The sequence below is a fragment of the Acipenser ruthenus genome, chromosome 22, assembly GCF_902713425.1.
Source record: "Acipenser ruthenus chromosome 22, fAciRut3.2 maternal haplotype, whole genome shotgun sequence".
NCBI lineage: Eukaryota > Metazoa > Chordata > Actinopteri > Acipenseriformes > Acipenseridae > Acipenser > Acipenser ruthenus.
The window spans coordinates 7,889,800-7,907,973 of record NC_081210.1 but is presented as its reverse complement, the minus strand read 5'-3'; the positions used below and the strand labels follow the sequence as shown (position 1 = coordinate 7,907,973).

Genomic DNA, 18,174 nt, shown 5'->3' with positions numbered 1-18,174 from the left:
TGCAAGGGATCCCCCCTATAAAAAATAAAAAGGAGGATTTGGAGATGCTGTCGTGTTGTTCCTGTTAAGCAGATAACCGCATTCTGCAGCAACGGCACTCACGACTTAGTACTGCATTCCCCTTTCCGCTTTTTCTATAGAAGTAATAGTAAAGCGGCTATACTAGTATTAGACTTTACTGGGCTGGCTCCCCCGTCTGCCCTGTTTCAGAGAGAGATAGTGCTGCTAAGTAGATCCGCCTTCTGGATGCAGCAAAGAGCCATTTGGCATTGCAATATCAGCCTGCCCCAGCATTATTAACAAGGGGAATAACACACACACACACACACACACACACACACACACCATGGAGCTCCAGACTGCTACAACAACGACAGCCCTGGAAACTAACTGGTTCTCGTGGTGATCTCACACAGCGATGGCAATGGGGGCTGCTGTTTACTTTGTGCAAGCTTTGCCTTTTGCACCCCTTGTCCGCCACCTGATCTGTTGTTGATTGCACAGTAAATAAGCGATTGTCGTACAGTTTTTTTTTTTTTTTTTCAATTTAGGAAGAATGTAATTTCTGGAAACCTGCACAGCTTTCTGCAAGTGGCGATCAGATTCTATTGTGCTCCTGCTTTTACTGTCACTGAGCTATCGCATTATTATTATTATTATTATTATTATTATTATTATTATTATTATTATTATTATTATTATTATTAATAATTTAATTATTTTAAACCTGCGTTGGAAACTATTGAACAAAAGGAAACAATTGACATATTCCTGTTTATTGAACAGCGGAAGCTATTGTTTATCATTTTTCAGATCTGGATCATAATTTCTGCTCTTGTCACCATAGTGTACACAGAGTACCAGCATTTGGAATCTGCATCTATTTCCCTCGCTACCCTCCCGTATGCACTTTGCAATAGCATTGCAAATAGGGAGGATCCGCGCCGGCTGGCTGAAAAACAAGTAAAGCATAGCATGCTTTGGATATAAAATACATCATCAAGATGGGTAAAGATCAGGAATTGCTACAAGCGGTGAAGACTGAAGATGTTGTTACGGTGCAAAAGCTATTGCAGAGGCCCAAGCCGGGGAAAGCAAGTAAGTGGCATTTATTTGGGCACCTGGTTTTAAAGGAGATTCAATCGACATGAATTGATTACAGGCTAGATTTGCACCCTGGCTGCTCTGGTACCGCGAGCGCATCATCATCCCAGCATTACTACCGTTTATTTGCTATGCATGTCAAATTTTGACGTGATCGCCAGATTCAGTTAAGATTAATGACCCCGATTCTCTTGAGTACTGTAGCCTGATAGTGGATACACTTGCATTTCTACGGGTTCAACCCCAGATTATTGCACCTCAATAAACGAGACAGCATAACCAGATGACATATAGCTCAACTCACCAGTCGAGTTAAGCGAATAGTACAGCTATGTGCTGCTTAAATCGAGATGGAATATGTGAACTCCATTTATTTAAAATATTACATTAGTGTACCGTATTCAAATGATTAATGTATTAATTCAGATTTCTGGTTTTTCTCAGTATATATATATATATATATATATATATATATATATATATATATATATATATATATATATATATATATATATTTTAGTCTTGAAATACTAATCTCTGTTGACCATACGTGGCAATTTTGTATTCATTTATTGAATTGACATTTAACTGGAGTGAATGGTTTGTATAATGTACCGGTGTAACTTCAATTTTTGCTACTTTGTCAAAATTTGCTACCGGTAGCAAAATATGACGTGTATAAATGTCAAATTTTGCTACCTTGTCATAATCTGCTACCTGGTTAAAATCTAGTACCCGTACCAATCTGTAGCTATTTTTTTACGCTTTTTTTTTTTTTTTTTTTTGGACAAGTTAAAACAATTCAGCAATTCATCTTGTTGGTTATATAGAGAGTAGTTTAAAAATATTCAAATATTTTATATATATATATATATATATATATATATATATATATATATATATATATATATATATATATATATATATATATAACTAAAATAATGTTATATAATTAACATTACTTATTTTCTAACTAATATCAACAACATGACAAATAGTATGGGAACTCACACCAGACAAATAGCTGTATTATTATTATTATTATTATTATTATTATTATTATTATTATTATATTAAGAAGAAGAAGAAGAAGAAGAAGAAGAAGAAGAAGAAGAAGAAGTATGCTGCCTTTGCAAAACAGTTTTATAAATGTGTACGTGAGGTTACTTATACTAAAGTTTAGAGAAACTGCTACGCTTCAATGTAAAACATTTGCAATCAGCATATAGGTGCATTTTTTCTTTTGCTTTTTTTATTAAAAAATATGTAACTCTGTATTACACTTTAACTTTCGTTAACAGCAGCTGTTTGCATTGAATATAAAACTGATTAATTACATGTGGAATAAAATGTATTTCATATCCAAAGACTTGGGTATTTGTTTTTGATGAGTGTCCTTGGTCTGCAAGGGCAACAAATACCTGGGCATGCACAGTACAAGAGGCAAACAGCCTGGGCATGCATATGCGAAGTTGGAACATTTTACAGGTAGCATACATTAAAGTGACACCAGTATTGAGCTTAATAAATGCGATCGATTTGGCATAATTTTGTTAATTCCATATTTGGAATTCCACGTTTGGACCAGCAAAGAGGAGACTAGCTTAATGTTACCAGCAAAGAGGAGACTAGCTTAATGTGCGCAAATAATATATGCACTTAATGATGCTGTCACATAATACCAGTTTAAGAAGTCCAGTCACTGTCTCTATGACTACCAAATGTAGGAATGGATTAGATTAGACAGTTAAATATTTAATGGGTACAGGTGTATGACTATTTGCTCAGAACATTTGAAGTAGATAACTACGTACCACATCACCAAATAGCATAATTAATCAGATCTCTGTGTTTTACAAAAGCGGTAATTTGATCCATCAAATTGCTTGCTTTATATTTATGAGGTACATTGACTGTTACACATTGTGTACATGGCAAGGTATGTTTTTATGTAATATACACCATTGTCATACCATATGTTTTGGTAACAGAGTAGTAATTTAAAACAAAAATAAAATATGTGGATTGGATCTATATTTTCTAATTCTGCCTGTTCCAAGGTGTTTCTGGATTGCTGTACAGATGGTGTGGCTGGTGTCGAGATAGACTGGAATTGCCATCAGCAGGGGCTCCCAGAGATAATTGCTTTTCAATTAAGCCAAGCTGTATTACATGTTTTTCTTTTGGCTCTGCAAAGCAGGAAACTTGGTAGGTAGCCAGGTTAAGACACAACTTGATTTTTTAGTATTAGTATTTAGTATTTTACAGCACTGGGAATCCTCTGGGATTGCATCAATCACTTATTTGTAGGGATAATCCAAGGATAACCACGGCTAGGTTGTTAGTGCAACCCAGAACGTAGAGTCTCCAGTGCTGTAAAATGAATGAAACAAAATCCAGTTGTGACTTGTCCCAGCAGGGTATAGGTTGTTCAAATACTCTTTACTGTACCAGTACCTGGAAAATGAAGATATTACAGTACAGTTAATTAGAACAGTCTGTAGGATACAGCCCTATGCTGTTCAATTTGCCCTGATGACTTGCCCAATTTACTAAGTGACACTACCCCATGACTACCAGCTTCATAAAAAGGATTTGGGGAGATCATTTTAGGAGAAGAGAAAGCGTGCCCAACACTATAGAAACGCACGAAGACCTGTTTAGTAAGTAGGGTACATAGCAGGTTCATTTTCCCCTTTAATTTCTTTGCTGTACTTTTGTTTAATTGCTTGAATACTGTAAATATTAAAAACATACACCAAGACACATGCTCTGACTTGCCCAGTTATACTATTTAGCCACCAGGTGGCAGGAAGCATTAATTAGAAATCCCATTAAAATCAAAGCTTAATAATAACACCTTAAAATAGAAGTTATTTTAGCAACAGTTAAGTATGAATACCACTGCAGTGCTAAACACATCTGCATCCAATCTGTCATTTCAAGTGGTCGGTAAAGATATAAAATATCCCCTGTGACGTAAATATCTGATTGTGGTATGTCACACATAGACATCCTCAATCACTGCTGTCAGAAGACAATACGCATCCTTTCATGCAATGTATTGTTACACTCCCCGCACTGTATTTAAAAAAATGCTTCTTTCTAAAATGACAAAATGAATAGCTTCAAGAATGAATTCACATCACTTACAGTTACAGCAAGGCAGGAAAGCGGGAGCCGTCTCATTATCCATTGATATGGCAACACACAAGTAAAACCACCCATTTAGAACAATCCAGAAAACAATTCTTTGGAATCATTTAACAAATATTAATCATCAGTACTATGCCGTAATTCCAATGGAACTATGTAATAATGAACCAGTGGTTTCCTATTAAATTCATAGTGAAATTATATAAAGTAAGCATCTATTCATGACACACTACAGTTCTTTATATTAGTCCAATAATCAACTTGAATTAATCATAAGCTTTTAAAGCATGACTCAAATTGTCAGTACATTATTTTGCAAATAGTTTAAAATATACAAATCACAAATGTTATGATCGCTGCTTTAATGCATTTTACTGCTGGAGTTTAGTTGGATTTTATCCAGTTAGTATTTTGCAGCATAGATACTGTACTGCAAATGTATTAAAATGCATGTGTCATCTTTTCCATATGTAGTAAAGGGTTACATTGAAAGTCAAATGTGTTTTCAACAGTGTTGCATTATACCCTTTTCCCTCTGTAGAGTTTAATGCATTTATGTAATAAATACAGCACTCCATGAATGGTGTGTCCTTTACATATTTTTTGGTACCTGCTACATATCTTTCCATTTTATCAATCAGCGCCATTGCTTTGTGACCCTGAAGTTTCCCCTCTGTATTTCTGTAGTGTGAATGGCTGTGAGCTATCAAAGTGACCTCGTGGTGTTTAATGTGACAAGGGACAAGGAATCTTATTAATAACACTGCTTGTGGGGGTGTAAACAAAATTGAATGTAAATGATGTCTGTCTGCTGATGAAAAATATTGTTTTGTGAATAGTATTCCTGATATTTCATGTAATAAAATAATAGTTTTCTGTATATGACACTGAAAACGAATTCTTTGACGGCCTAATTTGCTGTTATTGGTTAATAACTTTGGAAGCTGTTCCGATCTTGTAGACCTAGTACTGTGGCTGCTGGCTGTGGTTGTTGTTGACTACATGTTGGTGGAATCTAGACACTACATTGTTTTCTATGGGGCTCTTTGATATGAATTGGCCTTTTAATTGTAGTACTGAAGATAACTAGTAAAACCCTGGTTTATTTATTCTGCTAATGAAAAGTTTGCGATTACCTTCAGGCAAGACTGGATATGCTCTTTTTTTGGGGGGATTTCCATGTTGCCAGCAATGAAACATTTAATTAAACTTGTTGTAAAGTATATAGAGTAGGCAACAGTGGTCATACAAAAGGAGAAAGGTTTGATTCCGAAGCATGAAGTGTAAAATTGTGCCGTTGTATTAATTCTGTTTTGCTTATGCTCTGTCCCCAGAAGTGATACGAAGAGAATTTCTGCTTGACGTCTCTCCTTGAGGTGATCAAACACATGGTATTCAGAGCTTTCAGTAGTCATCTCCTTACTTGGAACTAGAATTAAGGCAGGTTGCAGAATAAATAATTCAGAATATATATATATATATATTTTTTTTTTAAAGCCTTGGTTTTTACGTTCCATAAGACTGTAGTAGCCAATACCAAATGATGAAAAGTCATCAATAGTTTAGAACCCTGATACTGTACCCTAATATATTGATCACTGCATGCTGCTTTAAAATAAAAGCCCCCATCAATAAGCTATTGCCCTATGTCAAGATGTCATAACATCAGTCAGAAAGGATGGACCTTTCCTTGTTTCTGAAGCCTGCCTCTATCACACTGGCAGAATAAAGCTCCCCACAGCAGTCCAGCATATTTGATCTGTGAGTAAGAAACAGTACATTTCATTTCAGTTTTCAAGGGCATTTATTAACTTTTCTTAACTGGAATGAAACATTGAGGAATTTTAGAAGTGTACGCAGTTAAAGGAATACTCTTTTCAATCTACATTTTGAGAAAAAGCATCATGCCAAAAAAAAAAATTGGAATCATTTGATTGGCCGAAATGACAGTGGACTCAGGAGTCACCCAATGTGGGTGTTGTAATGGGACAGTAATGTTTCAGGGGGGGTTTCAGTAGTAGAGTATAATGCAGTGCAGAAACTCACAAAGTAATTATTATGGGGTGTAGTTCTGTAATAGTTACCCGATTTCTGAAAAAGCCAGCTGTGATTGTTACACTTCCTAATACAGCTCCAGTATCTCTTTAAGGGTTACATGCAGTACTGTGTCGTGTGTGTTGTCTGACAAAGCCCAGGGCTGATACCCACAATATATGTATGTGACCATTCCATGTCTGGAGGAAAGTGTTTTAATGAGAATGCTTGTAGGCTCAGTCTTAGTGTGAGGGAGGAGACCCTCACATTTTTCTCAGTATGTATCTGGACATTTTCTGCAAATTGTTTTTTAACTGTTTGTGTATTGTGTTGCTGAACCTTGGGTCTAGTAAGGAAAATAATAAAAACAAAATTCACTTACCTGGTGTATCAGGATTGGAGGCCTGTGGTTGGGAGTGTCCTGAAAAACAAAAGAGAGGTTAATCAAGAGTACTGTTTAGATAGTTGGTTTGGAAGGGTGCACACTTCCAGAACAATGTATTGCAGTACTATTGTTAAGATAAAATGAACAACAGTTATTTTAATGTGCATGTTTTTTGATATGCAATGGTTTAGGTAACCTGAGTTGGGTGTGGTGGTGTGGTCCTCCATCTTGACAGGAAGTGGGGAACCAGCCATGTTGGTGAGGGAAGCTTTTATTGACTTCCCTGGGTACTGACTTCCTGTAGCAGGGCAGTACCTGTAGAAGATATTGAAAGGGGGGATAGCTGATTTTAATTAAGTTTCCCTCTGCTTGTTTTAAAGCATAGTATTAATGCATGTGTTAGATTAATGTTTCGTATATATATCTATATATATCTATATATATCTATATATATATATATATATATATATATATATATATATATATATATATATATATATTCATTGATTTGTTTCTTTTTGAATACTTTATTTATTATTGATAACTGTTTGCTGTTTTGTTCTTATATAACCACCTGCATAATGGTTTATTCTGGGGGAGGGGTAGGCCTGGAAAGGTATAAAGGCTGTCAGTTGGTTCAGTCAGGATCTTCCTTTTGTGTAGATCAGAGGGCAGTTTTGCAGCTCTATGGTTGGTCTCGGTTATTGAAGTCAGAACCTGTGATTAGGTGACTATAAATAGTTATTTTTGGTTTCCACTTTTTCTTTCTTCAAATTGTTTGATATTTGGTTCAATTAGCTTTTTGTTTATCATTGTTCTTAAATAAAAATAATTGGTTTTACACCAAACTTCTCTGTGATGTGCGTGCTTCCCTGCGAATCAACACCAGCCGCTGGCTGCACTCTCCAACACTTAGGTTCATCTGCTTTTCAGGGAGTCATGCAACTGATAAGCCTCAGGATCTCCTTTTGTATTGTGGAAGAGATGGCAGCTCCTGTTTTTTTTTTTTAATTGAAGACGGATGAACACACACAAGGACATCCTACCACTAAAATGCATTAAACAAAATGACTTTAAAATACCACTATAAATGAAATGAACAAATTATTTTTGAAATGAACGTATTCGTTTTGGTTTGGTCCCATTTTAAATGGTTTGCATAACCCAGTTCTAGCCATGTTCTTTTGCTTGGGGATCATCTTTCCAATGCCATGAAACTTCAGTCAGATGTCTGTATATGATTAGGAGAGGAATAAGAAAGAAACGTTTCTGTCCGATCTTATGTGCCTATAATGCCACAAGCTGCAGATGTCCTTGAAGCATGATAATTCATGTGAGGCATGTGGGCTTCAAGGCCAGGCCTGAGAGTTATTTATATTCCTGGATTTTACAAGACAAAATCTGTTCTTGACATTTCTGATGGCTGTGACTCTACTGCTTGCGCAATTTCAGACTTTCCATAGCAGGGTTTGCCTTATGAACCTTTATATAGAACCTTTTATAACCAGGTATCTGAATTATTGCTTCCTGTATCTGTTCTCATTTACCTTTGATTCTAAAATATTTTTTACATGTTTGTGATGTTTAAAGAAAAATCTTTTACAGGGAAATGTAAATCCAAATATTAAGCACAGTATAGGCTCTATTTTATTCATCTAAATAGGGGCTAACCTGAATACTGATGTACCTTAACTCTTGGTTTTCCCAAAGGTGATTTATTGATCCACTTAATAACATTGCTCAGTACAATTAAAATACAATTGAATGAGGTCTGTAAACAAGCCTGATTTAAAATTTTAGAGTTGCAGTGTCAACATCCTTCAGGGTTTATATTATTAAAATATACTAATTCTAATTGATCCGTTCATAAAATACCATGCAAAAATCATATGCAAACTCCTAGTCCTGACACAAAACAGTGTGTTGCCAGATCAGTGCCCAATACCTAATTTCCGTAACTCAACCCGGGTTGAAAACCCTGCTGCCCCTGATACTGCGTTTCCATGTTAATTTAGCCGACCCGCATTGGCTGCCAGTCTGATTTTTTTCGGCACTTTTCTCAGCGGGATGAGTGGAAGTACATCACAACACTGACCAATCAAGTGACAAGTGGGCGTAAACATTTAATCCACATCTGGGGTGAGCAGGTTTTTCCGTGCTTTAATATTCTCGTATCGTTTTTTTTAAAAAAAGATACTCAGAAGCAAAGCAACAGCGTCCATCCTTTCAGTTTTGTAAACAAATTAATGTGACCACAGCCGTAAGGTTGCTAGGAAAGAACCTCCAACATCCATCAGACCTTGAAAAAGATTTGTTTGAAAATGGCTGCAGTAAAAAAAAAAAAAAAAAAACATATTCAAAGCGATTTACTTAAATTAAATAAATGAATCCCCATTCCTTCCTTGGTGCTTCTGCAATAGAGCAGGTCAAATGATGGGTGAAGCTCAGGAGTGGAAATTGATTCTATATCAGAGGGGCTGCTTGGTAAACGCAGCGCTTGCTCTTCCCATAATAAAATGGCATTCAATCATCTTATAAAACCTGAGTATGAGAGAATGAGAGAATCAGAGACAGCTACAGACTGGCAGAGTCTCTATCAGTGTTTACTTATGCAAAAGAATAGAAAATATAATTCAACAAGCACACAGTCTTTAGTATATATGTATTGTTTTATCGTTCAGTAAGCTTACAGTATGATATACTGTACAGTGCTGAATAAGTACAGTATTGTACAATCCAAATAGTACAGATAATAAAAAAGGTATTTAAGTCAAATTCTCTATTGATGTTTTCACCAAAGCTATGAAACAGCATGGTTTCCACAATGTTGATAATTATAATTAGGTAATTGTTGAAAATTGCTACTTGCAAAAACCTGTACTAAATTTTGTGAATGTCAAAATCTGATTTTAAAGTGTATCTTTTTAAAGTTTCTGAAACCAGGCCAGAGCACCAGGGCCTCATTCTCCAGTTCCTGATTTTATCCATCCCCCAAGGGAGTGCTTGAGTGAGAGACCACATCTCTGACAGAGGAGTCTGCTTTCAGAGTGAACTGAGGCAAGGGGTAAGGGATCAGTGCGCATGCATTGCTTTATACTATACAGTCAAAAAGGACCCGATGACCTATGGACCTAATGTGTAGTACTGAAGAGTAGTAATAGAGCCCTTCAGATTTCTAAACATCTACTGGTGTTGGATAGTGTTCATGTAATACATTCTAAAAGCCATTGATATATGACTAATAGCGAACCAAACATGACTGGGGTGAACGTGAACCTGAATACAAAACATGTTGGAAAATCAGAAAGTCTTGTGCTTGCCATTAGTCTGATATCTGATACCTGAAACAAAACAAATGTTTCATTTGAATGAAATGGCTCTTACTGTGAATGGTAAAGGGATGCAGGGCAAGAAAGTACACAGTATAAAAACAGTAAAAACAGGATAAAAACAGTAATCCATGCCCCTCGAATTACAAGAAGATGGGTCCTTGGAATGAAGAAGGGCCTGCAGGTGCTCTGATAAGCTGTCTGTGGCCTGAATCCCTTCATAAAAGAACTGGGTTACCTTGGAAACGAGGCAACGCCTTAGGAAGCCAAGTGAAGATGTGTTTATTTTCCCTTTGATGGAATGCTTGAAGGGTGGGCAATGAAAGGATTACATTACTACCTTCAATTATTTATTTGATTGCCTTCAAGCCACTTAGCAATTTAATTTAAAATGTTGGCACCCAATTACATTTGCCGAACATTACTTGGGAGTTAGTATGAAAGATAATTGCTAACACTGATGCATTTTTAGTAAAGCTGCAAATGTTTGGTTTTTCAGAATGCTGCTTAAACATTTTTAAAGTGGTTGGATACATTGCGTGATACATTTCACACGAGTCATGACTGTGCATGCCGGACCTGCGCCCTATCAACTGTGTTGGTGTTCCTCTTTTCTTTTTCATTTTAAAGTAAGAGACATTCCACACGTTAGCGCAGGGGTTGGAAACAAAAAAAACAATATGAAACCTGTAACTCCATGTGGTGGGGTACACCTGCCCCAGTGTGTATTTTGTGTTGTATGTATTGGTGCACGGGGTGTGTGTAATGTGTGGGCAATATAGAGGTAGCAGCAACTACACTGGTCTACTGTAGTACTATTGGTTTCCACGACTGTCTTAAGTGGGTCATCTGTATGTTTTTGTGCATCTGTGGAATTATTATAGGATGGTCCTCATAATAAAGAAATCAGCTCCCTTAATCCTCTGGCTTTAGCTTTAGGAGTACATAACCAGCAATTTGTTAAAACATTTCACAGCATATGAGATATGTCGTTGTGAGTGTGCCATACAGTATATACGTTTCTAGTAATGTATTTACAAAAACATATTCTGTAAGTTTTTTAATTATTGTATAACGCAAGGAATAGGATTATTGGACAAACATTTGAACACATTGAGACTAAACGTTTGTCAAAGTCCTGAAAGAGGAACTTTTTTTACCTTTAGTTTCCATTTTCCACTTGTAGAAGAGACCTTAGTGGTCTGGACTACTATTCAGCTAATCCTATTAAGAAGTATTTATTCCATTTAAAATGTCTTCTATTTGGCTGATGCTGTTTATTTATGATTCCAGTACAGGTATTCTGCCAAACAAGCAAGCAGGTCAGATAGCAGTGTCACCCATGGTTGATTTGTTCCTCTATAGTACTGCCAATCTAACAGTTGCTACAATTGGCATAATTGATGATAATCGGTGTGAAGCGAACACTTCATTAGGTAGCTCAGAAATTCACATGTTATTGAAAGAAATGGCCCTGGAGCCACTTGAGGCAGCAGATAACCTCAGCAAAGCCACCTTGATGGGTTCAAAGTTGGGTTCAAATGCCACCTGTCCCAGCTACAGAATACATTTCTGCCTTTGAAGAAATTCAATCTGAAGTTATGAATCCAAATAAATTAATGATATGGTGATCATTACAATGTAAGTTTTTGCTGTAATTGCTGATAATGTGGCCTCTTAAAATAATAATGAAAGCCTTGTGCCCATGTCACTGTTATGGTAATGTGCAGCCATTTTAATGTTCTAGATTTTTCAGCATGGGCTATATGCAAAACAACAAAAAAAGCTGCACAAAATATAGTGTTGATATGCACATTTTACGTGAGTATCCTAGTGTAATGCTACATGAATCTATGAATCCTCTTTTCTACATAGTTTTCTTTTTTTTTAAACAGAGATTGAAAACATTGAGACAGAAGCGCTGGTAAACTGGCTCATCAAAAGATGATCAAATTAGCATCTCATCATTGTCAAACTTTAATTGAACTCTAGATGACAATAGATGTCCGGAAAGCTCTTCTGACATCTTTTGAGATCCTAACAAATGAGCACCTTGGATCCGGATTAAAAAAAAAAAAAGTGCTACCTACAGTACATTCCTGTTGAGTGATTGCCCTGTTCTTGACTCACACCAATGTTTACTCTTTTAGCTACTGCCATTTGTAAAGAGCATTGAATCAGTCTTGATGAGTGAAACACTGAAAGCAGGAATCACGCTTTTGGTTTCCTTGGATAAACTCTGTAAAACAGCACTAGTATAAATGAAATGGCTTGTTCAGGGAGATGAAGCCAGATTACTTGCTTTACATTTACATCCATACTGTTTGTGATAAACAAAAACACAAATGAGATTTTAACACAGTTCATGTATTTTATGTCAATGCCGCTGTCCACACATATGAAAATGCTTGCAAATGAGCTGTTACCTATCAGTTCACCACGTAGAAACAGTATTAAAATACGTTAAGCCACAAAATATCAACGATAAATGCTGCTGGTGGACAATAGCCTATTCTTCAGTGAAGAGAATCTCCAGACCGTGCACATGGCCTTGTGTGATACGTGGTGATGGTCTCAGCCCTGTAAATGAACTGCAACTAACAGATCAGGGCCAAATGCACGCAATACCAAGCAACTGCTCCACATTTTTATTAATATGGCACAGTTGGCAGAAAATATTGCGTTATTAGTGATTGGATTTGGATCTTGATTACTACTTGTTAGCAGTCTAATTACTAAGCAGATTATTTTATTGCTTGATCTAAATGTCAGCAGATCGAAATACCATCACTGTTTAAATAATTAATAAAGGGCCCCAAATTACGAAAATCAAAACAATTGTTAGTTTACAAGCGCAGACACTCTTTTTTATATAAAAACTAAATTATATTTAAGTGCATTATATATTTTTTAAAAAATACAGAAGGGCTAGGATGTACTGTATCATACTCAAATTTGATATCAATGTCATTGTTTTTAATCATGTTATAGATGTTTGTTGCCCTGCCCTTGTGACCTTAATGCACCAAGTTGTATCCATTTTCAGTTGCTAACAGAAATATCGAAGCCAATTTGCACTGCTGAACAACACTATTGAAGAAGTGTTCCTATTTATATCTTTGCTGTACTATCATAGCGCTATGACAAGACCGCTGATAATCCTATTGATTTTTAAAGGATTATTTTTCTTAGATAATATTACACATTTTTATCAGCCTATTCTTATCACTGTATGTGTTGTTCAGCTACAGTATCTATAAATTAAACTGCCATAAAATTAATAACATTTGATATTCTGCCTTTCTGTTACCAAATCATTAAATCTTACACTGAGCACATACTGTATATGCGCATACAAATCACACTGTAATATATGTTTAAAATGAAATAGCTTTTGTATAAATTAACAAGGCAAACATATATGTCTCATGTTAATCTTATGTATATAAACAGTATTCCCGTATGGGATTCTATGTATTTTAATCCAATGGGCTGTCAGTGGGTTTGCTATGAGCAAGAATAAACAGCAAGGTCATGAGTAGCCAATGTCATCTGATTGTAGTTGTTCAAAAAAGACTGTAGCATCTTCTATGGCCCAAAAAATGACCAGAACAGGCAGTGTGCTGGAAACTGACTTATCTGGGGTTTCTAGCTAAGTGACGGACAAAATAATGAATCTGTCTTACTGAAATCTGTGATGAGAAGATGTTGGCCCCTGTGCTGTTGAGAAGGTAATGTACAAGCTGTCAGAGATTTCATGGCCGTTACCCCCACAGTTGTACACGTTATCAAACCATTTGTTCATGTCAATCACAGCATGTATAATTTAAGCAAATTAGTGATCGTGCAGATCTCTTCATCCTTCTATGGGAAAATCACCATTGTTTGGCAGGACCACAGATATTCCATAGAACAGTGCTTTCTACACAAACATTGGCTAGATCATCTCGCTCATTAGTCCTGCAGACGATAATGGCCGGAACTCCAACAGCAAACGAAGAGGCTGCAGTGTGTCAAATATGGAAAATTATTCAGCTAGGGTTTTTAATATGTGTTGTTGAATTTTATATTGATCTGCCTGTCCTGGAGAATTGCTTTGTGTTGTATATGATAACTGCCAACCAACTAGAATAAACATTAAAAACAAATGCTGATGGGGCTTATATTTCAAAGAAAAAATATCAAGCTGTGACACCAACCATAGTTTTTAAAAAAATGTTTTTTAACACAGTTAAGTGACATAAAACCGCTAACAAATCAGTTTTTATTACTGCAGTATATTACAGCACGTCAACAAGATGCTAATTAGTAGACATGCAGTGTTCTATAAAGTTCTGATTGAGCGTTCCTACTATTCTTGGTAGAGGAGATGCTTTTCAAAACAAGCTGCACAGCTGTGGACCAAGGCTTTGGCAACAGATTTAATTTTACTCCCTCCAAATGAGAACTGTGGGATTCTGGATGCCAGCAATATTAAATAATTGAATTGATTTTTGCTCTGCATTAACATTTAACAAAGTTAGTGGCGCTCGCTACAAAAGAAACAGCTGCTCTCCCACCAGTCAGCATTTTCAGTTTTTCAGCTAAAACTGCTTAGTCACATGGTATAGTGAAGTGGGAGGCAAAAGAGGTCAATACCGTTAAAATGGTCAAAGGCTGATGAGGTGTGTAGTCCAAAGACCTGGAAGCTAAATAAATACAATTAAAAAAGAACTTCTGAAATTCTTTTGTGTTTTGTACTTTTGTATTTAATCTCTGGGGTGAAAACAAATATAAACATGAAGTCAAATAGTATTAGAACTATCACGGGTTAACTAAACTGTAAACTTCGGTACTTTGACATTCTAAAGCAGCAGTTTACACAACAACACAACATGTAGTAGTAGTATGCAAAGCATATAACAACACATATACAGTTGTTACACTTTTAATTCACTCCCTGTCTTTGTGGGGACCCACAACATAGGAATGGTTACATCTCATTTCACTTTGGTCAAAGGGGACTTTTTTACGATTTGACTTGTGTCCGACAACGTTTATGCTGACCTAGTTTTGGGCCTACTTGACTGTAAACCCTGAATATTGTGGGTAACCTTACTGTCTATTAGCTTTTAAGACATTCGATTTTAGTCAAACAGGAATGCATGACCAAATATTGTAATAAAGTTGTTGTCTCTTTGTCAATATTTTGCCCACTTCAGCTTTTTTCATATATTATGACATTGCTATGAAGTACTGTAATGCAGCATATCAACAAACAAGCTCTGTGCAACATAGTCACTGTTTATCCATCAGCTCCAAAGATTATGACATAGCTTACTTTCAAAGACTATAATAGTTTGAGTCCAATATAGAATCTCTGGTCCTGATAATAGGTATGCTAGAGGAAGCTACTCTGGATAGGCAGTGAAACAGAGATCCAATATTGATGCTTGTTTTCTCTTCCTCCCTCTAGCCCTGTACTGTAGATTCCAAGGCAGCACCCAACAGAGACACACATAGACACTGTTACTATAATATATTGAAACACATTTTCAGGCTATCGGCTTACAGTGAACTTGGCTGTGTGTTACAAGTCCATCAGCGTGCATTTTAGTAGTACAGTAGAAAATTGTTTATAGATAACACAGCACCCACGCCCTCCAAGCCATCCTGCTAAGTGATGTTGTTTTAGTTACAGCTTGTGCTTCCTTTGCCCTACTCTGGCTGTTGACTACTGGTTGTCGTGGCATTGTAAGAAGCATCTCTTTAGACATCCCTCATAATAAAATACAACAGTAGCACTTGAAAAACAGTATCAGGTTTACTGCACTGTACTGTACTGTACAGTATATATTTTTCTTCATACAGTGGCTTTAATAATATGATACAGAACAGTAAATGTGGGCTTTGCCTGTATCATATACAAAGTAAACCAGGCTTTCTGGGAATCTTAAATCTAGACTATAAAACAGATATACTCATTTTACTGTATGTACACACAGCACATACTGTACCACGTTCCAGATGCTGCATGTGTTCACTCCACTCCAGTATGAAGCTGCCAGCAACTGTCTAGTATTCTTTATACTGCAGCTTCTAATTATAGGTTCATGTCTGAGATCACATCCACATCTTTAAAAAGCATGTTTAGTATTGTGCAATGTAATAGCAGCCACTATTGCACTGCGTCATGCACAAATAACAAAGCAGGGGATTGTATTTTATACCTACCCCAAATCAATGTATACAATACGGGGTTGAAAGTATCCAGTGTATATTATAGTATTTGATTGAGGGAAAATTTATCTACCAGACTAAGACGTTTTTAGTTTAGCTTAAGTTAAACTCATGTGGGTCAAGGTGAGTAGCTGTGAGCCAGAACATTATAAAATAAACTGACCCTGGTTTCAGGTTAAAATGCAACTGCTATACAAAAGTAAATTTCAAAGAATCACCCATATAAGGCTTTTCACAGACTGCATTGGACAGCAAGTGGGAAGAAAATACTTCAAGGAAACTACATGGCACAGTATTTCCAGCGTGTTATTTTAATGCGTTGGGATACAAGCCAAGTGTTGTTAAATAAAAACAGATTTCAGAGATTGTATGATCATCTTGCTTGAAATGCAGTGACTTCAAAGCAGCAGCAGCTGAGTAAATTAAATACTGCAAAAAAAGAAAGAAAAAGTACAATCAGAAAAGGTTTCTTCTTATTTTGGTTCCATAATCCTCAAAATCTAAATAAAGAACTAAATATTACCTACTGTACATACATGAACTATGAATACATCAGACATTGGTTATGCAGGATACTTAATTAAAACATAAAACAAATATAGTTGACCAAGATAATGGGTTCGTTCTTGGGAAAGTGTGTTGTTTTCCATTAGTTCTGCATGGTACAGTGTCAGATAGGGTAATCTTTCATTCGTATAGCAGAAAAAAGTACTGCAGCCAGTATCCAATAAAGTGTTTACAATTGACTTTTTGAAATTGAACTAAGAAGTTGCAGGGAGGGCATGTGGAAGCGGTTTCCAGACTCCCTTTGATGTGAATGGCTGTGTTTTTATTGGTTCTGTTTGATGTCAAGAAGCTACAGTGTAGTAATTGCACAGGTATTTTAAAAAAAAATAAGCCAGCGCCATTCAAACTTGAGCAGATAACCTTACAAGATTTCTGGAAATGGTTTAGGGTTTAAAGATGTTGTGTCCCTCTAACGTGTCCCCCTTAATGTATTTGTGTAAACATATTTTCTTTTTTCAAAGCATGCTTTTTAGATACACATAAGTGAGTGCCTTTGTTCTTCATGGATGTTAATATAACGCACACTTGTGCAATAGTGATGCGGTTCCATTTTCGAGCGACAATCATTTGCCAAGTTTGTCTGTAGCTCTGAGTGAGATCAAGGGAGAAGGTATTACAAACCATGAAGAAATGTAAATTCAGTAAAGAAAAAAAAGCATCCTGTCCAAATTTACAATCAATACAGCATGAAGGTCATTATTATTATTATTATTATTTGTTTATTTAGCAGACGCCTTTATCCAAGGCGACTTACAGAGACTAGGGTGTGTGAACTATGCATCAGCTGCAGAGTCACTCACAACTACGTCTCACCCGAAAGACGGAGCACAAGGAGGTGAAGTGACTTGCTCAGGGTCACACAATGAGTCAGTGGCTGAGGTGGGATTTGAACCGGGGACCTCCTGGTTACAAGCCCTTTTCTTTAACCACTGGACCACACAGCCTCCTATACAGTGTTGGTAAAGGAGAATCAAATAGTGAAGACATGATGGAAGTATGATATCCACATCTATCTGTAGGATTATCTTGCATTTTTTTTGTGATACACATGTTTAAAAAAACAAAAATCCAGAAACACATTTATAGTTTAGCATTGCTATTCACATTCTTGCCTGTATACTATACCACAACATGCATTCAACTTTTGCACAGTCAATGGCACCTGCAGAACTCTCTCCCTGTTCTTCAACAGCTGGTGAAAGAACAAAGCTGGGTGTCAAAGTGATTCCGAGCCCTGCCATCCTCCTAGGAAGGAACACATTGTGTTTCACTTTGCTTGTGTATGTATTTAATAAAACAACCACTCTATGGGCACATAGCATTCAAGAGAGTCCGGAGACCGCAGGAAATCAGACCTCTACAATAAAAAAAACGACATAA

General features: G+C 36.4%; 1 protein-coding gene across 3 annotated transcripts in view; it reads left to right on the top strand.

Annotated features, from left to right (window-relative positions):
- Window positions 1–340: 340 nt before the first annotated feature.
- LOC117431237 (caskin-1-like) overlaps window positions 341–18,174 on the top strand; it is a 133,511-nt gene continuing 115,677 nt past the window's right edge. For all 3 annotated transcript variants that reach the window (XM_058995935.1, XM_034051982.3, XM_058995936.1), the window contains exon 1: window positions 341–1,098. In XM_058995935.1, the coding sequence (XP_058851918.1) occupies window positions 1,005–1,098 (94 nt within the window). In that variant the 5' untranslated portion in view covers window positions 341–1,004. The remainder of the gene's footprint in view (window positions 1,099–18,174) is intronic.